At 42.9% G+C, this 24,856-nt stretch overlaps 1 protein-coding gene across 2 annotated transcripts in view; it reads left to right on the forward strand.

The window, feature by feature from the left end:
- Positions 1-3,844, forward strand: part of sqlea (squalene epoxidase a) — a 33,951-nt gene extending 30,107 nt beyond the window's left edge. The window contains exons 11-12 of one of the 2 annotated variants that reach the window (XM_068032437.1): positions 784-871; positions 1,988-3,844. In XM_068032437.1, the coding sequence (XP_067888538.1) occupies positions 784-871; positions 1,988-2,180 (281 nt within the window). In that variant the 3' untranslated portion in view covers positions 2,181-3,844. The remainder of the gene's footprint in view (positions 1-783; positions 872-1,987) is intronic. The other variant, XM_068032438.1, reaches the window with a different exon arrangement.
- The last annotated feature ends 21,012 nt before the right edge of the window (positions 3,845-24,856 follow it).

Consider the following 24,856-nt stretch of genomic DNA (forward strand, 5'->3'; position numbering starts at 1 on the left):
CTGTGGTGCACTGTGTTACTGTGACCTCAATTTTAAAGTTCTCATCCTTGTTTTCAAATCCACCCCCCCCCACCCCACCTCCCCATGGCCTTGCTCCTCCCAAACTCTTTAATCTCCTCCAGCCCCACGACTATCCTACATAACTGTGCTCCTCTAATTCTGGCCTCTTGAGCATCCCTGATTTTAATCACTCCACCATTAGTAGCCGTGCCTTCAGCTGCCAAGGTTGTAAGCTCTGGAATTCCTTCCTTGAACCTCTCCGCCTCACTACCTCTCCTTCCTCCTTAAGATGCTCAAACCTACCTCTGACAAAACATTTGGTCATCTTCCCTAGAATCACATTATGTGGCTTGATGTAAAACTTTGCTTTGTAATGCTCCTGCCTTGGGATGTTTTATTACGTAAAAGGTGCTATACAAATATAAGTTGTTGTTACTGTTGTTCATACCACAGGCCTTCTAGATTTGAATTGAAAGCAGAACTGACAAATTCTATTGCACTTTCATTGACTGTCATCAAAAATTTAATTTAGTCATGTTAAATTCTGTTGAGGTTTCAAAAGATGTGATTTTATAAAGTATCAGTGCCCCACAACTTTAAATATATGAATATATGTATTCTTTAAGTTAAATATAAAAAATGCCAATAATCACATTCTGTTTCGAAGTTTATTTGTATTTTTCTAATAGAGATTGAGCTCAATTCCTGTACAAAATACTGCACGTTAATACTATTTTAAACCAAATATTTACATGGAGTTTATTATGTTTCATTTAATTCCAGATTCCTTGCATCAACTTCGGAAAGCTTGTTTTCACTATTTCAAACTGGGTGGACAGTGTGTGACGGGGCCAGTGGGTTTGTTATCTGTGTAAGTCTGAATGCTGAAAATCGTCTGTCATTTGAAAAATCTATGGAAACCTTTTTCTTTTAACTGTGTGAATGGAGAGATGCTGAAAGCTCACTGTTAATCTAACTCTGTTTCATACATGTTTAAGCAAAGCTGTTGGTATCAATAGTGGAAATTGCCTTTCGTAGCTTCAGGAATCCTATATTAGGAGGTGAGAGAGTGTGTCTGGAGATAACTTTTCTCTAGAACAAGTTGCAGAAATGCAGGCAATATTGTTGGCTTCAGCGTTCCCAAGACAGTAGAGGAAAAAATTTTGCCAGCATTCCTGCAGCTCTTTACTATTCAATCACTCCTGCTTCAATACATTTGGATACCAGTGCTGGTTTAGGATTAGATGTGACCTTCTCCATGCACCATCGCACCCACTTCCTCGCCCCCCCCCCCACCCCCACTGCCTGGTCTGCACCAACCAGTTGAATAGCCTGTGGAAAATCATTACCTAATCTCAAACAAAGTGGCCACCTGGTAGGATACTGAGCGCCGGTGGTCCCTATGGATCTCCGGCTTCAGAAGTAAAACTGGAAGCGGAAATTATTCTGAATTAGTAAGGTTTTTATTCTACCTTTCCTGTGTATTCCATACCAATCAGTCAACAGGTCAGTAACCCAGCCCAAGATAAATAACGTTATTGTCTTATTGTCTCCTATGAGGAGGTGCCTTCACAGAGCATTGGGGAATGAAGACTTCATTACCTCAATGTCAATCTTTGTGCTGGGGCTCCAAATCACTGCAACTCCATGAGGCCCAAATAGTAAGGTTATTGTTTGGATTAATGACAACTAGTAGAAATAGATTGGTGCAGATAAAAAGAAGTGCTAATCTACATTGCTCTCATCTCCAAAATTATGAAATTAGTTATTACTGTGGATGCTGTGAATACGTTTACGAGAAAGGGTAATTTTACCAGGCAAGGCTCCTGCATGAAGCGTCATGAGATGGAAATGTGACTCATGCTTTAACACTATTGGGGCAATTCTGTAACCCACACTGCCATCCAGCAAGACTCCATGCTAGAGGAGACTCTTGCAACATTAACTGTTCTTACATGTGATTAATTGCTGCCTTTCTTTCCATTAGGCTTACTCCTGAACCAATGACTCTGATTGGGCACTTCTTCGCTGTGGCACTCTACGCCATCTATTTCTCATTCAAGACAGAACCATGGTACCTGAAACCACGAGCCTTATTCAATGGTAGTGTCATTGTCTATCGTGCATGCTCAGTTATTTTTCCTCTCATTTATTCTGAAGTGAAATATCTTGTTTACTAAATGACATGTGAAAAATGATAAAGATAAGCAAGAACAGAAAAACCAACTGAGCCTTTGCAATAGTTGGACATTTACCTCACTGTTGTGTCTAAAGATTGGATACTGTTGTTGAAAGATTCAAGACCCCTCCTGTGGCCAATTGAGTAGCAGAATGACTGTTTGTCAATCTTACACTTTGTAGACTTATGATCCAACTATGTAACTGCAATATAATTAAGTACATATTTATGGTGTACACATCCAATAGTTGTGTCCTTCAGTGCAAATTGGACACATGTTTTAAAAAGTGCTGATTATGGCTTGTGGCACTGGGCTCGTCACACGCCTATTTATGAAGTGCTTCTGTTGTCCATTTTCATTGTTCAAACTCAAACTTCTATATAAAACATTTGAAAAAGGTGTGTTCCCAAACTGTAATTGCTTCCCAAGGGGGAAAAAAAAAAGGCAGAGGCATCTTGTCAATTCATTCCAGCAGTGAAGTTTCCTCCAACGTTTAGGGGGTGAATTTCCACAGGGATTCTCCTGATCATCCACTGTGACTTCAATGGAAGTGTCGCAAAGACACTACGATTGGAAGAACCTCTGTGGAAATTCAACTATTATGTTCTTCTAAAAGTGCATTTTCCTTTATAAGAGCAGATGGACGATTCATGTATTATCTTTACCTGACTGCATTTAAGTAACATATTTGTAAGAACTAAGATTTGGATTTGCCTGATGATTCCATTACTGCAAAAACATTCCAGAGATAACCCCTTCATTAAACCATATCTCAGAAACTGAACATTTCTTGAAGGCAATGTAGTTTAACAATTTTTCTTTAAAAAAGAGGGACAAGAGTAAGGCCACTTTGAAAAGGCATCACTGGTATTTCAGACTTGCAGAATCAGATGTAATTTGCAGATGCCATTCAATCTTAGTGTTATGGGTGAGTTTTACCAGTTCACAGCTAGTTTGCTAGGCATGGCTCTTTGCAGTTATTGGTCTCCAAAGGGGTTGAAAAATCAATCGAACTAGGCTTGTGTCTCCTGCCAGTAGCAAGGAACAACATTAGGCCAACAGTGACAGAGTGCTACTGGCTCAGGACTGAAGCAAGAACCTAAGAAGGCAGAAGCCAGCAGTGATCTAAGATACGGGGAGAAAAAGACAAAAATCTTCAATCGTTTAGTGGTTTTCCAAGTTCCCTCTGTAAAATGATTGCCCATGTGCCTATATTTTTCTTAATTTTATGTATATATATTTTTGAGTGGAAAATAATTTGTTGTACTGATTTGAAACCACTAGATGTTACCTGTGTCCAAATTTACAAAGCACTGCAGCCATATCTAGAGCTGGCTAAAGAAATTTACTGCATTGCTGAAAATGAGGGATCCAATAAGTTTAGATTTGGTTTTTAATTATTTTCTTTCATCCCTGATCTAAAAAATGAAAATTTGTGCCAAATGGGCCACATATCTTCCTTTAATCACATCCTCTTGATCCTATGTTTGCATATGAAATTTGTGTACTATATTACAAGTGTATATAATGTACAATTATAAAAGCGGTAATGAATTTTCACTGGCTATATTTGTTCATTATCGTTAGTTATTCTACCATTAATTCTATGAATGTTCTATATTAGTATATAAAACACTTTATTAAAAGGTTTATAATTTGTCCAAGGCTGTGCTGAAAATGTATCTTTTCTGTATTTGCACTTCCAAGACGCATTCTGTAAATATCAGATAATTTTACAAAATTTCATTCTTGATGAGGAGGCTGACTTGCCAAGAGGTCATATCACAAGTTGATAATTACAGATAATCCATCTGGGAAGGATAAGCCAGAAAATTATAGGCCAGTTAATCTTTCTTGCGTGTAAAAGTCTTAAGAGCAATTTTTCCAGTCCTTGCTCCCTATGATTTTACATCCATTAATTTCAAATGGACAGAAAATTATGGGGAGGGTGCCTGCAATTGCCCAGTATGTGGTCCTGGCGGGTGAGACTCTGTTTAAACAGTTTTAAAAAAAAAAAATCACCCAGAATAAGGGATTAAAGGAGTGAGTGCTAAGAAAGGCATGGACTAATCAGGGCCAGGCGGCAGCATGGATCTGTAAAATCAGCGGGTCTGAATGCTGGTGACCCTTCTCTACCACCATAGCTGTGGCTGAGCGGGAATCACAAACTCCTGCCAAGAGAGATCCTGACCCTGCTAGTGTTTCTGGGGTCAGGACATTTTATATAAATGCAGTAAGTGTGAGCATGAATATGGGTGCATCTCAGGTGCGCGCTAAATGGATGAAATGTAAGATGTGGAGTTGTGGTGTTGCATTAGTGTAACGTCAACAGGACTGGCTAGAAAGTCCTCTTTTTAAGAAGGCCAATTCAAAGTCGTCTTGAACTATTTACTGAAGTGTTCCTGGCCATGACCCTGGTCTGGAACCACTGTGGGCCCCTCTTCCACCATTCACAAGTATTATATGTATGTATTTTGCCAGTATGCAGTACATTGGGTGCTCAGGAAGAAAGCAGCAGTGATAGAAAACCTAATAGTTGACAACAGCCCTTTGGCTCTGTCTCCTTTTTACACATTTGATCTCCAGAGGCCGCATGGAATATTTGCACATCCTCAGCAAGAATTCCTTGGCAGTAATCTTCACGGTAGTATCCCAGCGTTACCAGGTCCAGTCTCATTTCCTGGCCCTGCCAATTACGTTCTGCTAGACTTCCAGCTCGGGTATGCAATTGGCTCTGAGAAAATTCAGGATCAGAATGTATAGATGAAGAAAATTCAGTGGAAGTATCAATTTCAGAAAGTCTTTGATAAGGTGCCACATGGACACTTGGCACAAAACTGAAGGCACATGGCATTAACGGGAATGTAGCTTCCTGGATAGAACTGACTGTACAATGGACTGGATTATTAATGCAATACAGCAGGAAATCTACAGCCGGCAGGTACTTTAAATCCTTTGCTGATAGCGGAATCCATTTGTTGGTGTGATTTATGCTGCATAACACCAAATGCCATTGCATGTCAGAATTTAAAATCATTCATCTCCAAAACGTAAATGATACATTTTGGTGTTCGTTCTTCTTCACTCAGTCAAAATTTTGGAACTCCCTACTTAGCGTTGTGGGAACTCTCTCACTGCACAGACTGCAACGGTTCAAGAAAAAGGCCCACCACCACCTTCTCAAGGGCACCTGGGTATGGACAATAAATGCCAACCTTGCCAAACAACACCCACATGGTGAAAATTAATGACCAAAATCTTTTCTAGTGACAAGTAGTATAAGACCCAAGAAAATGTACACTTTGAGGGCTTCACAGCTCTTAAAGCTGGTTACGATTGTTCACCTGGCTCTTCCTCATCTTCATTGTCCTGTTCCTTCATTCTTCCTCTGCAGGTGGTTTCAAGAGTTGATTCCTTTGCAGGGTAAAGTTATGGAGCATGCAGCAGATCACCACAAATTTGGAGTCTCTTCTGACGGGGCTGTAGTGCAGAACTCTTCCAGAGCAGTCCAGGCAGTAGAACCCCTGTATCAGAAGACTGGTGATTTTTTCGATAAGAGCTCTGCTGGATTATAGTGCCCAGGTTCCTGACAGTAACAATGGAACACTAATGTAACCCAGGAGGCAAATGCTGCACACCATGTATGGCGCTGAAATTCAATTTTCACCATTCTGTTGGGGGTGGGCATGCTGGTGGAAGAGTTCCCACAGGTCTCCTGGTAGAATTGTAACAGGAGCAATGGGAAAGCCTCTTTAGAATTTCAAGGTTAATATAAATTTCACTGGTTCATAGACACACTATTAACTATTATCTTTACATAAGCCTGCAAGGAGAATTGAAATCAAGAAGATAAATGTTGATTATAATTCAATTTTCTTTCTCCTTTTAGATCCAGAAAAAAATCTTCCTTGGTGTTAAAAAAAAAAAAATAGATGTCAGGAAACATTCATAACACCTGACTAAGCTGAAAGCACAACCTAACCTATTTACATAACAGATGTAGATGTGTTTGGAACACAATTTAACAGGTGTGATAATACTTGTGACATGCTTTTGAATAGCTGTGCATGGATAGCTACCTTTTTCCCTTGTTCTACTAGTTTTTATCTCCTCCCTCACCACTTCTTTCCTGAAGGCATTGGGGGAAGGATTTGATCGTAGTGGGGTGGGTGGAGGGTTCTGATCTCCTGTCCTTACTTAGGCGGAATTTTGGAGGAAGCCCGAGAGAAACGGCGTACATGGCATTTTACAGTGGGCGAACCCTTGGGGAAACACCAGGTGATTAACTCCTTGCTGGTGTTCTGTACATTACCAAAGGGACCACTCTCCACATGGACAGCCAGAAAGCAGATAGGCCAGATGATCAACGGGGAGCATCAGAGCAGAGCTCACTCCTGTCCCCACCAGCCATCAACATACATGCATTTCCAATAAGGTTTGCTGGATAACATGCAGGAACCTCTGGTTTTCCCCCACCCGCTCCTTTGCTCTACCATCCTACTGGAGACCAGTTGACTCAACAAGACCAGGGGCTGAACCCAGGACCTTATTCTACAATAAGACTCTTAACCAGCCGCATCATTAATGGGTCCTTCACTTTCTTTCGCTAATGATTGCAGCTGATCAAGTTTTTTCCTAATTTCATCCCAAGAGATATTTTCAAATAATTTGGAGTTTTCCTGTTTGGTGATGGTGCATCTGAGAAACTGATTCTATCAGGAAGTGTGCTTTCCTCCACATGATAACTGTGTTTTATTTTGGTTCTACCAGAAACGATGAGCTGCCATTTCCTCTGGCTGTGTGGACAGTGCTGGCAATGGTGTAATTGTTTCCTGTCCTGTTATGTGCCTCTTGCCCCCTCCACCACACTGATAGTATCAGGGGCTTCTCATAAACTGGACTGAATGCAGAAACTTTGCACAGTTTTCCCTTCCCTTTCCTGAAGGCACTAATTTCCTTCTTGTGATAAGCTGTCAACTTTTGGATCTGATTAAAAATGCTTAGATACTGACATCTCCAGCCAGCTGTTTGGTGGTGTCATTGACCAGAGTCTTATAGCAGGCTGTGAGTTTGCACATGTAGTTCTACAAATCAGGCCAGGCAAAACTTAAGGGGATGAAAATACGACGATCAAAATGGGAATATATTTGAATGTCCCATAAAAATAGAAGTAAATAGTTTCCAAATCTGTAGTTGATGTTAATCCTAATTTTTCAATTTTTTTAATATCTTGGGGTGATAATTGAGGATTGTTTGGGTTAATGCTTTTATAAAAATATTGTATAAACAGGGGAACAAATGTATTTAGCATTCATACATGAAGTCTGCCGATTGAATGCTTTACTCTTTAAAACTAAAACCCATTTTATTTTGCTTTTAGGCAGAACATTCCTGGTGACAAACCTAACACATCAACGTAATAGGGGTAATTTTGGGCTAGAAATTGGACTCGAGTGGTGGCACAAAATGGGCAGTCTCAGATAGTCCAATGCAGTGTCTGATAGTTAACTTCATTGTCTGCAGTGGAACTGAGTCTGAGATGCTGTGCATAGTGGGCAGCCAATCCGATACCGCCCATTTGGTGCTACTACCTGAGAACAATTTCTAGCCCTTTATCTCTTCTCAATCATTGCGCAAAGAACAGGGGAGCATTTAAAATGAAGCAGCTGCATTTCCCTCTCCCATCCCAACAATTCCCCATTTTTTTGCTGTTGGTTTTGGCAGTGGATGGAGTCATACTCAGAGCAAATCAAGGTCTCATGAAGTACAAGCAACCCCGATAACATTTAAACATGCTCCTGATAAAGCTGTTAGAATAACAGTGAGCATATGAAAGGTAAGATGTAAAAGCTTTCCTTAGCTTTCCTCCAACTCAGCAATGAAGGTCTGGGCCTCTGCTTCTCTGGGATGCCCACCTGCCCTGCCACGAGGCCCACCTTGTCCCCCTGGGCTTAACCTTGTTGCTGGAAACCTTCTCTTGGTGCTGCTGGGTGTCCTCCAGGCTGTTTGACCTTTATTCCCTCCCCCTGCCGGCCCACTGACCACCCGGAGCAGCGAATGGAAGCATTCAAAGGCAGCTAGTCAGATAAAATCTGTCAGATTTCTGAAGACTCCGATGCAGATTACTGTCTGCTCCTGCCGGCTTCCTGCTGGGAGTTAATGTTGGCCCCAGTGTTTCTAATCATAAACATCCTGCTCAATGACAATCCATCTGATCCACAACGAATGTTTAAAATGTATAGGACTTAAATTCTCTACCCAGGTTTATGAACATACGAATAAGGAGTGGGAATAGGCCGCTCGGCCTCTCGAGCCTGATCTGATCAGCCTGGGCAGCTCCACGTTCCTGCCCAACCCCAATAACCTTTCACCCCCTTGCTTATCAAGTATCTATCTACCTCGGCCTTAAAAATATTCAAAGACTCTGCTTTCACCATCTTTTGAGGAAGAGAGTTCCAAAGACTCATGACCCTCAGCGAGAAAAGAATTCTCCTCATCTCTGTCTTAAATGGGTGATCCCTTATTTTTAAACAGCGACCCCAGTTCTAGATACTCCCATAAGAGGAAACATCCTTTCCACATCCACCCTGTCAAGACCCCTCAGGATCTTATATGTTTCAATCAAGTCGCCTCTTCCTCTTCTAAACTCCAGCAGATACAAGCCTAGCCTGTCCAACCTTTCCTCATAAGACAACCCGCTGATTCCAGGTATTAGTCTAGTAAACCTTCTCTGAACTGCTTCCAATGCATTTGCATCCTTCCTTAAATAAGGAGACCAATACTGTACACAGTACTCCAGATGTGATCGCACCAATGCCCTGTATAGCTGAAGCATAACCCCCCCTACTTTTGTATTCAATTCCCCTCGCAATAAACAATAACATTCTATAACCTTCCAAATTCGTGACCTCTACCAACTAGAAGGACAAGTGCAGCAGATGTATGGGAACACCACTACCTGCAAGTTCCCCTCCAAGCCACACACCATCCTGACTTGGAACTATATTGCCGTTTCTTCACTGTCACTGGGTCAAAATCCTGGAACTTACTTCCTAACAGTGCTGTGGGTGTACCTACCCCATATGGACTGCAGCAGTTCAGGAAGGTGGCTCACCACCACCATCTCAAGGGCAATTAGGGATGGGCAATAAATGCTGTCCTAGCCAGCAATGCCCACATCCCATGAATGAATAAAAAGAAAAATTATCTTTCCTAATTACTTGCTGTACCTGCTTACTAACCATATGCGATTCGTGCACTAGGACACCCAGATCCCTCTGCATCTCAGAACTCTGCAATTTCTCACCATTCAGATAATATGCTTCTTTTTTGTTCTCCCTGCCAAAATGGACAATTTCACATTTTCCCACATTATACTCCATTTGCCAGATCTTTGTCCACTCACTTAACCTATCTATATCCCTCTGTAGCCTCCTTATGTCCTCTTCACAACCTACTTTCCTACCTATCTTTGTGTCATCAGCAAATTTAGCAACCGTACCTTCAGTCCCTTCATCCAAGTCATTAATATAAATTGTAAAAAGTTGAGGCCCCAGCACTGATCCCTGTGGCACACCACTCGTTACATCTTGCCAACCATAAAATGACCCATTTATGCCTACTCTTTGTTTCCTGTTAGCTAGCCAATCTTCTATCCATGCCAATATGTTACCCCCTACACCATGAGCTTTTATTTTCTGCACTAATCTTTGATGTGGCACCTTATATGCCTTCTGGAAATCTAAGTACAGTACATTCACTGGTTCCCCTTTATCCACAGTACATGTTACCTCCTCAAAGAAATCCAATAAATTGGTTAAAAATGATTTCCCTTTCACAAAACCATGTTGACGCTGCCTGATTATCCTGAACTTTTCTAAGTGCTCTGCTATAACTTTTTTAATAATAGCTTCTAACATTTTCCCTATGACAGATGTTATGCTAACTGTCCTGTGGTTTCTTGCTTTCTGTATCCTTCCCTTTTGAATATAGGAGTTACATTTGCTATTTTCCAATCTAATGGAACCTTCCCCGAATCTAGGAAATTTAGGAAAATTAAAACCAAAACATCAACTATCTCACTAGCCACTTCTTTTAACACCCTAGGATGAAGTCCATGAGGACCCAGGGACTTGTTAGCCCGCAGCTCCAACAATTTGCTCAGTACCACTTCCCCGGTGATTGTAATTTGCTTGAGGTCCTCCCTCCCTTCCATTTCCTGACTTTCAGCTAATTCCGGGATGTTGCTTGTATCCTTTATGGTGAAGACTAATGCAAAATACCTTTTCAATTCATCTGCCATCTCCTTATCATCCATTAATAATTCCCCATAATCACTTTCTATAGGACCAACACTCACTTTGTTAACTTTTCTTTTTTAAATATCTATCGAAACTTTTACTGTCTGTATATTTCAAGCTAGCTTTCTCTCGTACTCCAATTTTCCCTCCTTATTAATCTTTTAGATTAATTCTTTGATGTTCTTTATATTCTCTCCAATCTTCTGACTTGCCACCCATCTTTGTGTAATTATATGCTTTTTCTTTAGGTTTGATATTATCTTTAACTTTTTTAGTTAACCACGGATGGTGTGTCCTCACCTTGAAATTTTTCTTTCTCGTTGAAATGTATCTATTCTGTGTATTCTGAAATATCCCCTTAAATGTCTGCCACTGCATCTCTATTGATCTATCCCTAAACCTAAATTGCTAGTTCACTTTAGCTAGCTTTGTTTCATGCTCTCATAATTGCCCTTATTTAAGTTTAAAATAATAGTCTTGGACCCACTCTTCTCTCTATTTGTTTGGTATCTGTGATGCGTTTTGCTGCACTTTTTTACCATGCATGTCCTTTAGACTGGCTTCCTCTCCAAGCAGGTAACCTTCTCTTACCCCTATACATAGAACAAGCAGCACAGAAACAGGCTATTTGACCCAGCTGGTCTGTGCCAGTGTTTATGCTTCACACGAGCCTCCTCCCAGCCCTTTTCATCTCACCCCATCAGTATATCTTTCTATTTATTCCTTTCTTCCTCATATGTTTGTTCAGCGCCCCCTTAAATGCACAATGTCCCAACAAGCAGTGCCTTTTCCAATATTCAGGTTGCATTTTCTTCAGGAATTGAGAGAGTCCATTCAGTTTCGTAACAATGTCGTGCCACAGTGTTGCAAGACTAAGGTCTTTCTCGATGGTGCTGGATTAAAAGTTTTATTTTAAAATCAAGAACAACAAATTTGGGATCTTTAAACTCAATATTCTGTCTCCCTTTCTTGCTGGCTTTACATCCCTACACCTGCAAGTAATGATCATTATTGGAAGAACCCTGAATTAACCTTTTTATTGTGTCACGTGTGTTTTTAGCATACAGTTAAAATCTAATGTCTGTACAAAATTTGTACCATAATACATGACCAATTCACAGCAGCAAAGAAGGCTGGATTTTGTAGTTCCACCGCCGCCGCGACCGTCTTGCACATGACCCACGCGGCTGTGCAGCTGTGTTTACATGGCGGGTAGCCACTTACCATAATGATGGCGGCTGCTCCTCCCCCCCCCCTCGCCCCCAATCACGTGGCGGGGGCAGCATTGGCGACGCAGTGAATGGTGTCACGTGATGCAGGAGCAAGTGATGGTGCCATCTTTAAAAGGCTGCCAGCCCTGCAAACAGTGCATCCAAATGCAGAGTTGACCCTTTCTGCACATCCCCCCACATTCGTAAAATAATGCAGAGCTGACCCCTTCCCTGCCTCGGTAGTGCCAGCTTCTCATGGACAGGAAAGTGAAGGCACGTCGAGCTCAAGATCGAGATCGCCATGAGCTACATTCAAATCAATGCAGAGAGGTACTTACCATATTTAAAGTATGGTCCCATCGCAGACTGGCGGGGGTGCTGCCACGGAGCGTCGCCGGCCCCCAGGAAGATCGGAATGTCGGGTTCCATGACGGCCTCTACTGCTCCGATTCTCCTGCCCACCACCCCCCGCCACGAAATGAGAACAAAATCCAACCCATAGTCTGCAAGAAGCGCCAGAGCACACATTACTAAAAGTAACTTGCGTACTCTGTAGAAGAACCTTCATGTAAATGTTTGTAAGACGTTATCATGCCCAGGTAGCAAAAATTCAAAATATTTAACCAGATGGATATTGTTTAAAGTAAAATCTCATGTAATACTTGGGGGAATTGCAGCTTTATAGCCTTCTGAAACTTGGCTGAATCATCTTCCACTGCAATAAGATTAATACTGTTTCCTGAAGTAGTGACAATGCCTAAGTGTCATGCTGGGCTCCCACCTGCCAAGAATGAGGCACATTAATTTTGTCATGAACATTGATTTTAAACTGTTACTGGAGTGAAGAAAGGACTTGTTAAACAGATCAGCCATGGCTGGAAAAGCCATTTGCAAGTTAACAGACGGTGATTTGAAGGACAAAGGACCATTCCCTGACACATTCAACCCACAATAGACCTTGATCACCAGGTATTAGAGTTATAGAGTTTTACAGCACAGAAACAGGCCCTTCGGCCCAATGTGCCTGCAACGACCATCAAGCACCCATCCAAAACTAATCCCACTTGCCCACATTAGGCCTGTAGCCTTGTATGTTATGGAGTTTCAAGTGCTCAGCTAAATACTTCTTAAATATCGTGAGTATTTCACCTCTACCACCCCTTCAGGCAGTATGTTCCAGATTCCAACCACCCTCTGGGTGAAAATATTTTTCCTCAACTCCCCTCTAAACCTCCTGCCCCTTACCTTAAATATATGCCCCCTGGTTATTGACACCTCCGCCAAGGGAAAAAGTTTCTTCCTATCTACCCTATCAATGCCCCTCATAATTTTGTATATCTTAATCAGGTCCCCCCTCAGCCTTCTCTGCTCTATGGAAAACAACCCTAGCCTATCTCGTCTCTCTTCATAACTGAAATGCTCCAGCCCAGGCAACATCCTGGTGAATCTCCTCTGCACCCTCTCCATTGCAATCACATCCTTCCTATAGTGTGGTGACTAGAACAGTACACAGTAGAGGCCTGCTACCTGATCTGAACCCGACGGGAGCCGACGAATTGTGTCGGGTCCAGGCCGGGCCCATCTTCAGCATACGGCTTTCCGGCTCAGGTCGGGTCGGGCCGAGTCCAGGTCGAGTCAGGTCGGGTCGGGCCAGACACACACGGTAAGTGTTCTGCCGATAAGTATTGAAATTAAAAAACTTACCTGAGCTGGGAGTACGGAACGAAACTGAGTCTGCGTAGTGAGCAAGTGACGTCACTATGACATCATCGCGCATGTACTGCAGCTTCGTGGAGCTTCCCAGTCAGAAGGTAAGTAAAGGGATGATCGGGTTGGGCTCGGGTGGGGTTGAGTTGTGGCAAAATCGGAGGGGCTCGGGCCGGGTCGGTCTTGGGTCCGCTGTGGTTCGGTTGGGTTCAGGTCGGGTTCTTTTTTCCCGACCTGAGCAGGCCTCTAGTACACAGTACTCCAGCTGTGGCCTAACCAGCGTTTTATACAGATCCATCATAACCTCCCTGCTCTTATATTCTATGCCTCGGCTAATAAAGGCAAGTATCCCATATACCTTCCTAACCACCTTATCTACCTGTGCTGCTGCCTTCAGTGATCTGTGGACAAGTACACCAAGGTTCCTCTGACCCTCTGTACTTCCTAGGGTCCTACCATCCATTGTATATTCTCTTGCCTTGTTAGTCCTCCCAAAGTGCATCACTTCACACTTCTCAGGATTAAATTCTATTTGCCACTGATACACCCATTAAACAGCCCATCTATATCATCCTGTAATCTAAGGCTTTCCCCTCACTATTTACAACACCACCAATTTTCGTGTTGTCTGTGAACTTACTGATCATACTTCCTATATTCATGTCTAAATCATTAATGTACACTACAAACAGCAAGGGTCCCAGCACCGATCCCTGTGGTACACCACTGGTCACAGGCCTCCATTCTCAAAAACAGCCCTTGACCATCACCCTCTGCCTCCTTCCACTAAGCCAATTTTGGATCCAATTTGCCAAATTACCCTGGATTCCCATGGGCTCTTACTTTCTTAACCAATCTCCTATGCGGGACCTTATCGAAAGCCTTACTGAAGTCCATGTGGTGCAGTGGTTAGCACCGCAGTCTCACAGCTCCAGCGACCCGGGTTAAATTCTGGGTACTGCCTGTGCGGAGCTTGCAAGTTCTCCCTGTGTCTGCGTGGGTTTCCTCCGGGTGCTCCGGTTTCCTCCCACATGCCAAAGACTTGCAGGTTGATAGGTTAATTGGCCATTATAAATTGCCCCTAGTATAGGTAGGTGGTAGGGAAATACATAGGGACAGGTGGGGATGTGGTAGGAATATGGGATTAGTGTAGGATTAGTATAAATGGGTGGTTGATGGTCGGCACAGACTCGGTGGGCCGAAGGGCCTGTTTCAGTGCTGTATCTCTAAAAAAAAACTGCTTTACCCTCATCTACACATCTAGTTACCGCTCGAAAAATTCAATCAAATTAGTTAGACACAATCTCCCCCTGACAAAGCCATGCTGACCATCCCTGATCAATCTCTGCCTCTCCAAGTGGAGATTCATCCTGTCCCTCAGAATTTTTTCCAATAATTTCCCTACCACTGACATTAGACTCACAGGCCTATAGTTACCTGGTTTATCCCTGCTACCCTCTTGAATAATGGTACCACATTCACTGTCCTCCAGTCCTCTGGCACCTCTCATGTGGCCAGAGAGGATCTGAAAATTAGCGTCAGAGCCCCTGCTATCTCTTCCCTTGCCTAACATAGCATCCTGGGATACATCTCATCTGGGCCTGGGGATTTATCCACCTTTAAGCCTGCTAATACAGCTAATACGTCTTCCTTTTCAATGCTAATTTGATCAAGTATATCACAATCCCCCTACCTGATCACTAGACCTACATCGTCCCTTTCCATAGTGAACACAGATGAAAAGTAATCATTCAAAACCTCACCTATGTCCTCCGGCTCCACACACAGATTGCCTCTTTGATCCCTAATGGGCCCCACTTTTTCCCTAGTTATCCTCTTGCCCCGAACATACTTAGAAAACGCCTTGGGATTTTCCGTTATCTTGTCTGCCAGTGATTTTTCATGCCCCCTCTTCGCTTTCCCAATTACTTTTTATTGTGTGTAAGAGGAGCATTCCAGGCCCTGCTAAGATGATACAATCCACAGAGCCAAGACATGGTCAGACCAGTTAGTCCCATGACTAACCTGCTTGGCAATCTAGGATTTTCTTAATTGTACAAACAGTTTGAACTCAGAGTGTCTGTTTGCTCCTGGACTGAGGAGATCTCTCTCCTGTCTGCTCCCATCTCTCTCTCACAAGCCTCTGAATTCACTAAAGACACATGAACCCCAAAAGAAAAAAGTCTCCTACAGTGAACAAGGTTCAAGAAGAATACTGGGCCCCAATGAAAAGCAAGATCTACCTACAATCAAGGACTTTACAGTGAGCTCGAAGAACTGTAACAAACATTCTTCAGATATTGCCTCAAACGTTTCCATTTTATTTTTCTTCTGCTCTTTTCTGTCTCTATTTGCATGTGCGTATCGTGTTTGCATGCTAGCGTGCATCTGTAGGCTTCAATCGAATTAGAGTTAAGTTTAATAAATTTCAACTTTTCTTCTTTAAACTTAAGAAAGCCTGTTTGTGCTGGTTTCTTTGCCTTATAATTGGAAAGCGGTGAACAAGGATTCACCAAGGGGGAGCTAAAACATGCTGTGTTTAAAATTAAACCCTGTTACGGTAAGAGCAGGTGAAGGCTGAAAGGGAACCCTAGACCTCTTTCTCACCTGGTCGTTACACTAAGTATTCGAAATCCCTTTTATTATCCCTGTAGAGGCCAGTTCATTCTCAGCATATCACATCACCCAGAAATATGTTTCTTATCAATGAAGCTGAAGCATTTCCAATGTCCAGAAGGGAAGGCCTGAGCTAAGGACCTTTTTGATCACAAACTTGAGTTTCTGCTGCTGCTTGCTACAGGTCAGCTACACCTGGTCAAGCTTCTCACACTGTTGCACTGAAACTTGTCATGTTGTCAAAAATAAGAAATGCTTTTGGCTTGAATTTCATCAGAGCAGAATAAATCTCTTTTCCGGTATGTGTTTAATTTTTCCAAAAGAAAATCTGGGTAATTTATCATACCACATGTAAATCAGATGTAATGTAACATTAATACCTTTTATTGGACGCTCAAGACATTTTTGTCACCCACTAAATAAAACATAACTCAATGTAAGTGTAACTGTTCTCTGAAATCTAATGATGTGTCTAAAAACTGAATGTGCTCATGCCAAACAGTAACTGTGAACCTCAATGTAGCATTTTATCAAGTGCAATAATCCCACACACCAACACCAATACTATTTGGAATAATGCACCTCAAAGTGTCTTCAACTCTATTGACGATATGTACAGAACAGTTGCACTTATTTTCAGATTGTACATATAGATTGCATTGTACACAAATAAAGTTTATTTTTTGAAAAGAAAGGGGAGAAAAATATCCAGAGAAAACACAAAAATATACTTTCGGGCAAATTCAACATAATTCAGTTGATTGCACCATTTGAAAATTGATTAATTTGGTCAACTTTTAATTATTCTTATTGTAGAACTATACTTGAAGCAATTTTATTTCTTCCATGTTCCAATGTTTAATTTGCAACACGGGGGCAAACTTGGATAACCTGTTCAAAGTTATGCAGGCGCCACGCAAGCCCATATTGCCTGCTAATTAGAATGATTATGACGTGCAGCCCAGCACTGAATACACTGCTGAGTGGCTGTACACCTCAGCAGGAGGCCCAAGTTGCTGGCACCACTTAGAGTTCACCTGAACTACTTAAAGCCAGCCTGCACCTCTTAAAGGGGAGGTGCATCCTGGCTGGAGCAGGAGCTGGAACTGCTTGAAGAAGAATGGAAAACCAAGTTGAAGCTACAGAAATGGCACAACAAAGCAGAGAGTGTTCCTCCGGTAATAGTACTGAAGACCTGGGATCCAGAACTTGCCGCGCCCCTAGCCAAGCTGTTCCAGTACAGCAACAACACTGGCATCTACCCTGTAATGTGGAAAATTGCCCTGTATGTATGTCCTGTATACAAAAAGCAGGACAAGTCCAACCCGGCTTATTACCGGCCCATCAGCCTACTCTCAATCATCAGTAAAATGATGGAAGGTGTCATCAACAGTGCCATCAAGCGGCACTTGATTAGCAATAACCTGCTCAGTGACGCTCAGTTTGGGTTCCGCCAGGGCCACTCAGCTCCTGACCTCATTACAGCCTTGGTTCAAACATGGACAAAAGAGCTGAACTCGAGAGGTGAGGTGACAGTGACTGCCCTTGACATCAAGGCAGCATTTGACCGAGTATGGCATCAAGGAGCCATAGCAAAACTGAAGTCAATAGGAATCAGGGGGAAAACCCTCCGCTGGCTGGAGTCATACCTAGCGCAAAGGAAGATGGTTGTGGTTGTTGGAGGTCAATCAGCTGAGCTCCAGGACATCACTGCAGGAGTTCCTCAGGGTAGTGTCCTAGGCCCAACCATCTTCAGCTGCTTCATCAATGACCTTCCTTAAATCATAAGGTCAGAAGTGGGGATGTTCGCTGATGATTGCACAATGTGCAGCACCATTCGTGACTCCTCAGATACTGAAGCAGTCAGTGTAGAAATGCAGCAAGACCTGTACAATATCCAGGCTTGGGCTGATAAGTGGCAAGTAACATTCGCGCCACACAAGTGCAAGGCAATGACCATCTCCAACAAGAGAGAATCAAACCATCTCCCTTGACATTCAACGGCATTACCATCGCTGAATCCCCCACTATCAACATCCTAGGGGTTACCATTACCCAGAAACTGAACTGGAGTAGCCATATAAATACCGTGGCTACAAGAGCAGGTCAGAGGCTCGGAATCCTGAGGCAAGTAACTCACCTCCTGGCTCCCCAAAGACTGTCTACCATCTACAAGGCACAAGTCAGGAGTGTGATGGAATACTCTCCACTTGCCTGGATGGGTGCAACTCCAACAACACTCAAGAAGATTGACACCATCCAGGATAAAACAGCCCCTTGATTGGCACCCAATCTACAAACATTCACTCCCTCCACCACCGACGCACAGTGGCAGCAGTGTGTACCATCTACAAGATGCACTGCAGCAATGCACCAAGGCTCCTTAGACAGCACCTTCCAAACCCGCGAACTCTACCAACTAGAAGGACAAGGGCAGCAAATGCATGGGAACACCACCACCTGCAAGTTCCCCTCCAAGTCACACACCATCCTGACTTGGAACTATATCGCCGTTCCTTCACTGTCGCTGGGTCAAAATCCTGCAACTCCCTTCCTAACAGCACTGTGGGTCTACCTACCCCAAATGGACTGCAGCGGTTCAAGAAGGCAGCTCACCACCGCCTTCTCAAGGACAATTGGGGATGGGCAATAAATGCTGGCCTGGCCATCGACGCCCACATCCCATGAATGAATAAAATAAAATAAAAAATTCTTGGATGCTACCCTGGAGGTCTTGGTTCAGGAGGCAGACAGGAGGAGAGAGGTTCTATTCCTTCATGGGACTAGGATGCCTCCAGACAAGTACTGAGAAGGCCGTGGGAACAGATAGCCATAGTGGTCAATGATAGCAGTCTAACCCTGAGAGCCTGGATGTTGTGCCAAAAGAAGGTTAATGACCACACATGAGTGGTCAAGGTCAGTGAATGCATCCTCACATGCCATATCCTACCAACTGCACCACTAGCCTCATACATTGCTCTATTCACCAGTCTTCCCTCATATCACCTACCAACAATTCCTATCAACCATGACTCATACCTCACATTCATATACTTCACCTTACCCTCACACACATAACACAGCTGGAAGCTGCACACTAACATCTCATGGCTTGCACACACTGCCAACTATTCAACTGTGGCAGGCGCATAACCCAAACACATTGCACTATATTCACCGCCATAATTCCGTCTCTCTTGCAGGACAAGGTGGCACACAACCGCAGGCAATAGCAGCAGAGGGGAGCAGGAACAGCTGCAAGTGCTCATCTCCATGGAGGACACGGTGCTGGGAATAACTGGAGCGGCTGTCACTGAGACTGGCAGCGGGGCTGAAACCAGCGAGGATGATGGTATCTTCCTGCTTAATGCATCTTCTCACATCCCACTGTCACAGACTTGTATTATTTTTCTCCTCAGATTAAAACAATGTGCCTTTAAGACAGGGAGAGAAGTTAGATTTCTGAAAACAGTGAGCCATAGCTGTATTTTGTTACCTAGGCGATAGCAGGAGAGCGAGTTCACATGGTATAATGTTTCCACTTAACAGTGTGTAAAACTGGCAAAAAACAGTCTGAACCAGTTTTGTATGGAGTGACTTTCCAGCGAAGCATACTGAAGAGAAAAGAGCTGTCCATTCTCTCTCAGTAGAAATTCTACATGGAGCTACAGGCCAAGTTAATTGCCCTAAAAAAGAAAAAAAAAGCCTTCTTTTTAGATACCGTTTGTATTGCTGAATTCCTTTTCTTTATTTCCAAGCCAGGAAGTATTTGCTTCAAGATTGAATCTCTCGACTGTTTGTATTTTCTGGAATTCTTCGGTGTTTGATGCCTACTGCAGCCGAAGAGTTTTGAATGCCTATTAAGAACAGAAAATTTCATCAAATCCACATGGAGACTTCAAGTAGCCTTTGAATATTTCCACATTAGAATACCTCATTCATCAGGGACGTAACACACAAAGACTTACTTATTTATATATTCGTAAGAAACAACTAATTTTTAAAAACACTTCTTTTAAAAACTGGTTAACTATTATTATTTTTGAGTGTATGGTGTGTGAATGGGGGAGTTAGGTTAAAATAAGAAGTTATAAGGTCTTAAGACATAGGTTTATCTTAATAGTGTTTAAAATTTAGTTTTCATAAATAGTTTATTTGTTTTCATCTAAACATACCTGGTTTGGTCTGTTTTATTCTGGGGGTTACTAGAGTGTTTAATTTGGCTGCGTTCCAGTTGGGTGGAAAACTTTAATAATATGCTGCGACCTGTGGAGTGACGGGACTGAATTGACAATGCGTTGCTCCCACCACAGTAGTAACACCACTTCACCCACATCCAGCAAGCTGTTTTGATTTACAATCTGCAGATGATGTATCCATGCACCTCTTGCTTCACCCCTTTCCCCTTACTCCAAACCTACCTGTATGCCTTTATACTTTCAGATGCCCGAGAACTACCAACTGTCCAACCAATGGTGTGGGAGGCTAAAGGCTCAGAGAGGAGAGACTGAGGAGGAAGAACCACCATTGCTCGATCTGACACTCACATCCAGCAGTCAGATACTGGCACTATGCGAACTTTAGAGGGTAAAACAGAGGCGAGATCTGCCCGTGGTGAGTCACCAGGCATGAGTGGGCTGCAGCCAGAGCTGGGAGGAAAGAATCATGTGGGTATTCACTTTCCGGAGGGCAAGGTTGCACACGAGTTCTGCTGCAGAGCATTCAAATGAGGACTTCGATGAGGCGGCGTACAGAAAAAGGCTCTGCGCAATGAAATCTTGGTCCATTGGCAGGTCTTTTTGTTTTAAATTCGCTTATGGAGATGTCGGCATTGCTGGCCAGCCCAGCATTTATTGCCCATCCATAATTTCCCTTGAGAAGGTGGTGGTGAGCCGCCTTCTTGAACTGCTGCAGTCCATGTGGGGTAGGTACACCAACAGTGCTGTTAGGAAGGGAGTCCCAGGATTTTGACCTAGTGACGGAGAACATGCTGTCACTGTCCAGGAGCATTGGGGAGTTTATCTCCAACTTGGCACAGGGCTTTGCGCAGAGGGTCTCACAGCAATTCAGCAATGTGGCCTTCAACATACTACTGGGATGGCAGAGGTGCCACCCGAGGAAATGGCTGTTGCTCCGGTGGAGCACAAACCTGCTGTCCACTCTCAGGATAACAGCATTCACATAGATTGATCTGTTGGGCACAGATGCACACCAATTGCACATTGATTGAGTGATAACTTTTGTGGTTTCGGTTCATCTGACCATTGAGATGCTGCGCCCACAAAGCCACGTGTGTGCAGTCGATGACACCTTGCACCATGGGGTGGCCCACTATCCTGGCAAAGCCAAAAGCGAGCTCCTCTTGCTTCTCTCTGCTCAGAGAGAAGACAATGAAGTCCGCTTTCCTGGTGCACAGCGACTCTGTCACCTTCCATATGCAATGATAGATATTGAATTGCAAGATGTTTCCTATGTCACCTGTTCCAGCCTGGTAGGATCCACCTGAGAAAAAATTCAGGGCCACAGCCACCTTCACAGCCACTGGCAGCGCCATCCTTGCCCTTCTCTGAGACCGCACATCTGGTTCCAAGAGGTGGCACAGTTCTGTGAACGCCTCCTGGTTGAATTGCATCCGCCGAACACACTGCTCTTGGCTTAGATGCAGGTAGGAGAAGTGTTCCCTTTTGACCCTCTCCTGCTGGGAGTCCTTCTCCGCCTCCCCCTCCTCCTCCCTCTGCAACCAGCTTGTCTTCTTTGCTGTTTCAGTTCCATCTTCCTCTGGTGCTGCCACCCAAGGAGGACTGCTGCTATAACTCCCATGACTGAGAGCAAGTGGTGTGTGTACAGCCCTTGCAGTACGAAACAGCATCTCCCCTACGTCCAGCACCATTTACTGCAGACTTTACCAACTTGTATGAATGCCTCCAAATACCAGTTCTTCCAAAAGTTCAGCAAGAGCCAGTAGGAAGTAATCAGCAATGAACCCGCAAGTTGGATGGCGATGCTTTTGAATAGCTCTGGTGGAGGTGTCCCTTATGCTGCTGAATGCATGTTCATCTGTGCGTGTTTAAGAGGAGGCAATAACTAGAGTGGAAAGCTCAAAAATGGCAGGTGGACCGTCAAATCAGTGTCTAGATGCTGACTAGCATCACGATCTGTCTATTTTGCACACTTTTGTTGCATGCACGTAAAGCCCACACTATTAGCCTCACCAAGATGGCATTCGTCACAACTCGTAACTACCAATGCTATGGAGATGAATTTTGCTGCCAAATGTTAGTATACAGGACTATTCACGTTCTTTTTGAAGTGACTTTTATGTAAAAGAAAGTATTCCATATTCTCATCATACTTTTTTCAAGTTTACTACAATAATTTTCTCACCTAATATATGTTGGAGATGAATTCTTTTCACCTTTTTTCCAGTAAAACATTGCAAATGGAACATAAGCACATACTTTAGTATGCATGTGGATCAACCCTGAAACATTCATTCATTCTCCAGAAATGTTGGGAGCTTCAGAGCATAAACCTCAGCAAATCTCGCTCTAACCAAGCTCAATGCTGGATAACGTTCCAGCATAATCAGTCTCAGAGATCAGGAGCAGCATTAGTAATCCTTCACTAATCCCTGTGCAGTGATCATATCCTCTGAATTGGTTTATCACCTAATATATTGTACTCTTGCTGAGTAAATGATGAATTTCCTACAATGTTTTATACACTTGAGAGGAGCTCATTTAAAGCACACTTGCACAAAAGTAATTTATTTGCTGACATGCCATTTCCTATTTGAGCAAATTGGGTAGTATAAGATTACTGGTAAGGTTAGAGAATTATGTTTAGGTTGGCTAAAGTCTCATAGATGCAAAATTAAGAAACTAAGGCAATGATTTTTGCTGACTACTTTAGACATTAAAGAGGTAAAGCTGTGGCCAAGATGGGGGTCTTAAGCCGGTGCTTGGCAAAAACCCGTTTTGGTAAAGGAGTTGAAGCTAGGGTTCCACAGAGATGGTGTGGACAATATTAGAAGGAATGTTAACATCGGTGAGTCGGTGGGGTGTTAAATGGGAAAAATTTCCAAGCCTTTTGGTAAGCTGGCTTCAACCTGCTGACTTCTGAAATTTACTGAAGCAAGACAATTGGGTGGTTTACAGAAAAAGACTGATGGGTTTGAAGAAAGAAAGAAAGAAAGAAAGAAAGAAAGAAAGAAGGAAAGAAAGAAAGAAAGAAAGAAAGCAAGCAAGAAAGAAAGAAAGATCACTATCAGGGAGCCTTCAGGAGTCCAGCACCAACATGGCACAGGGCTATGTAGCGTGGAAGTGGTGACCAACTCTATTAATACACTCGTGGGCCCAACCATGATGGAGCATCTGATGTGCAATGTTTCAACTTCCATTGCAGCACAAGCAGAAGGCACCCAATGTCTAGGGGACATAGTTACAGAATAAGGGGACACACATTTAAAACTGAGATGTGAAGGAATTTCTTCTCTCTGAGGATGGTGAATCTCTGGAATTCTCTACCTCAGAGAGTTGTGGAGGCTGGGTCACTAAATGTATTTAAGGAGGAGGTAGATGTTTGAAATCTTGGGGAGTCAAGGGTTATGCGGAGCAGGCCCGAAAGAGGTGTTGAGGCCTGTAGTGAACATTAATGATTTAGACATGAATATAGGAGGTATGATAAGTAAGTTCACAGATGACACAAAAATTGGTGGTGTCGTAAATAGTGAGGAGGAAAGCCTTAGATTACAGGACGATATCGATGGGCTGCCATCGGAGTCCACATCCCTTTAAGGATGGAAATCCCGTTCAGAAGGCTGGCAACTCAGTAGTACAGGCAGTGCCACCAGGAGCGGTGACCACTGCCAGGCTTGGGACCAGGAGCCACACTGGAGGCCCCGACCTCAGGTAAGTGTGGTGGAGTCTCCGGGGCTAGTCCGGCAGACCCCAGCTGAGGTGGGGGTGGGTGGTAGGGTGTTCATTTGATGTGATTTGTGACTTTAACCCCTTATAGGGACTAAACCAAATCAGGAGTACATCCCTGTGAATCTCCTTCAATCAATTTCAAACCAGACACATTCGCATAGTCACTTATTTGGGTCCAAAGAATTGATCTAGCTTTCCCTCAGAGAAAGAAAACCAACAGAGAATATTACCATCTTTCGGATAGCCTCTTTTTAATAATTATGGCTCAGTCATAAATATCCCAGATATTACAAGGGTCTGGGAACTCTCTTCAATATGTATCTCTCCACTTAAAGAGACACAGAGAGGGGGTTCTTTGTAGTTGTATACAGAATGCTACATGAGACGAATTATTAACTTTTATCGATTTATTAAAGAATTTAACATGCAATACACTTCTAAATGGATAAGTATATCACAATATCAAATATTATTAAAAGATGTAACACATAATCTTATTTCTAACATAGAATCCAAAAGTTTAACCTTGCTAATGTTACAGCAAAAGTATCTTAGAATATCCAGAATATCCATCAAAATTTAAAGTAAACTTTTTACCTTAAATTCCCCATAGTTGAGAAGCATTGTTGAGGATTCAACACAACTAATCTTTTCTTCAAAACCGCTCATGTTTATACTGTTTCTGAAGTGTCATCTGACTTTTAGCATTTAGATGTTACCTTCCTGCGTGTGTTTTTCTTGCTTTTTAAAATCCATATCTTTAACTACCATCTCCACTTAATGTTTTACTGGAATTCTCTTGCTCTTGAAGTTGTGAGCATTTAGCTGGTCAAAATGTTTATAATTGTGTTTACTTGACCTCTTATTCCTGTAAGTCCATTCCATTTATTGTTTTATTATCTATAATTGCCCTT

This window comes from Heterodontus francisci, chromosome 5 (genome assembly GCF_036365525.1).
Source record: "Heterodontus francisci isolate sHetFra1 chromosome 5, sHetFra1.hap1, whole genome shotgun sequence".
Taxonomy (NCBI): Eukaryota; Metazoa; Chordata; class Chondrichthyes; order Heterodontiformes; family Heterodontidae; genus Heterodontus; species Heterodontus francisci.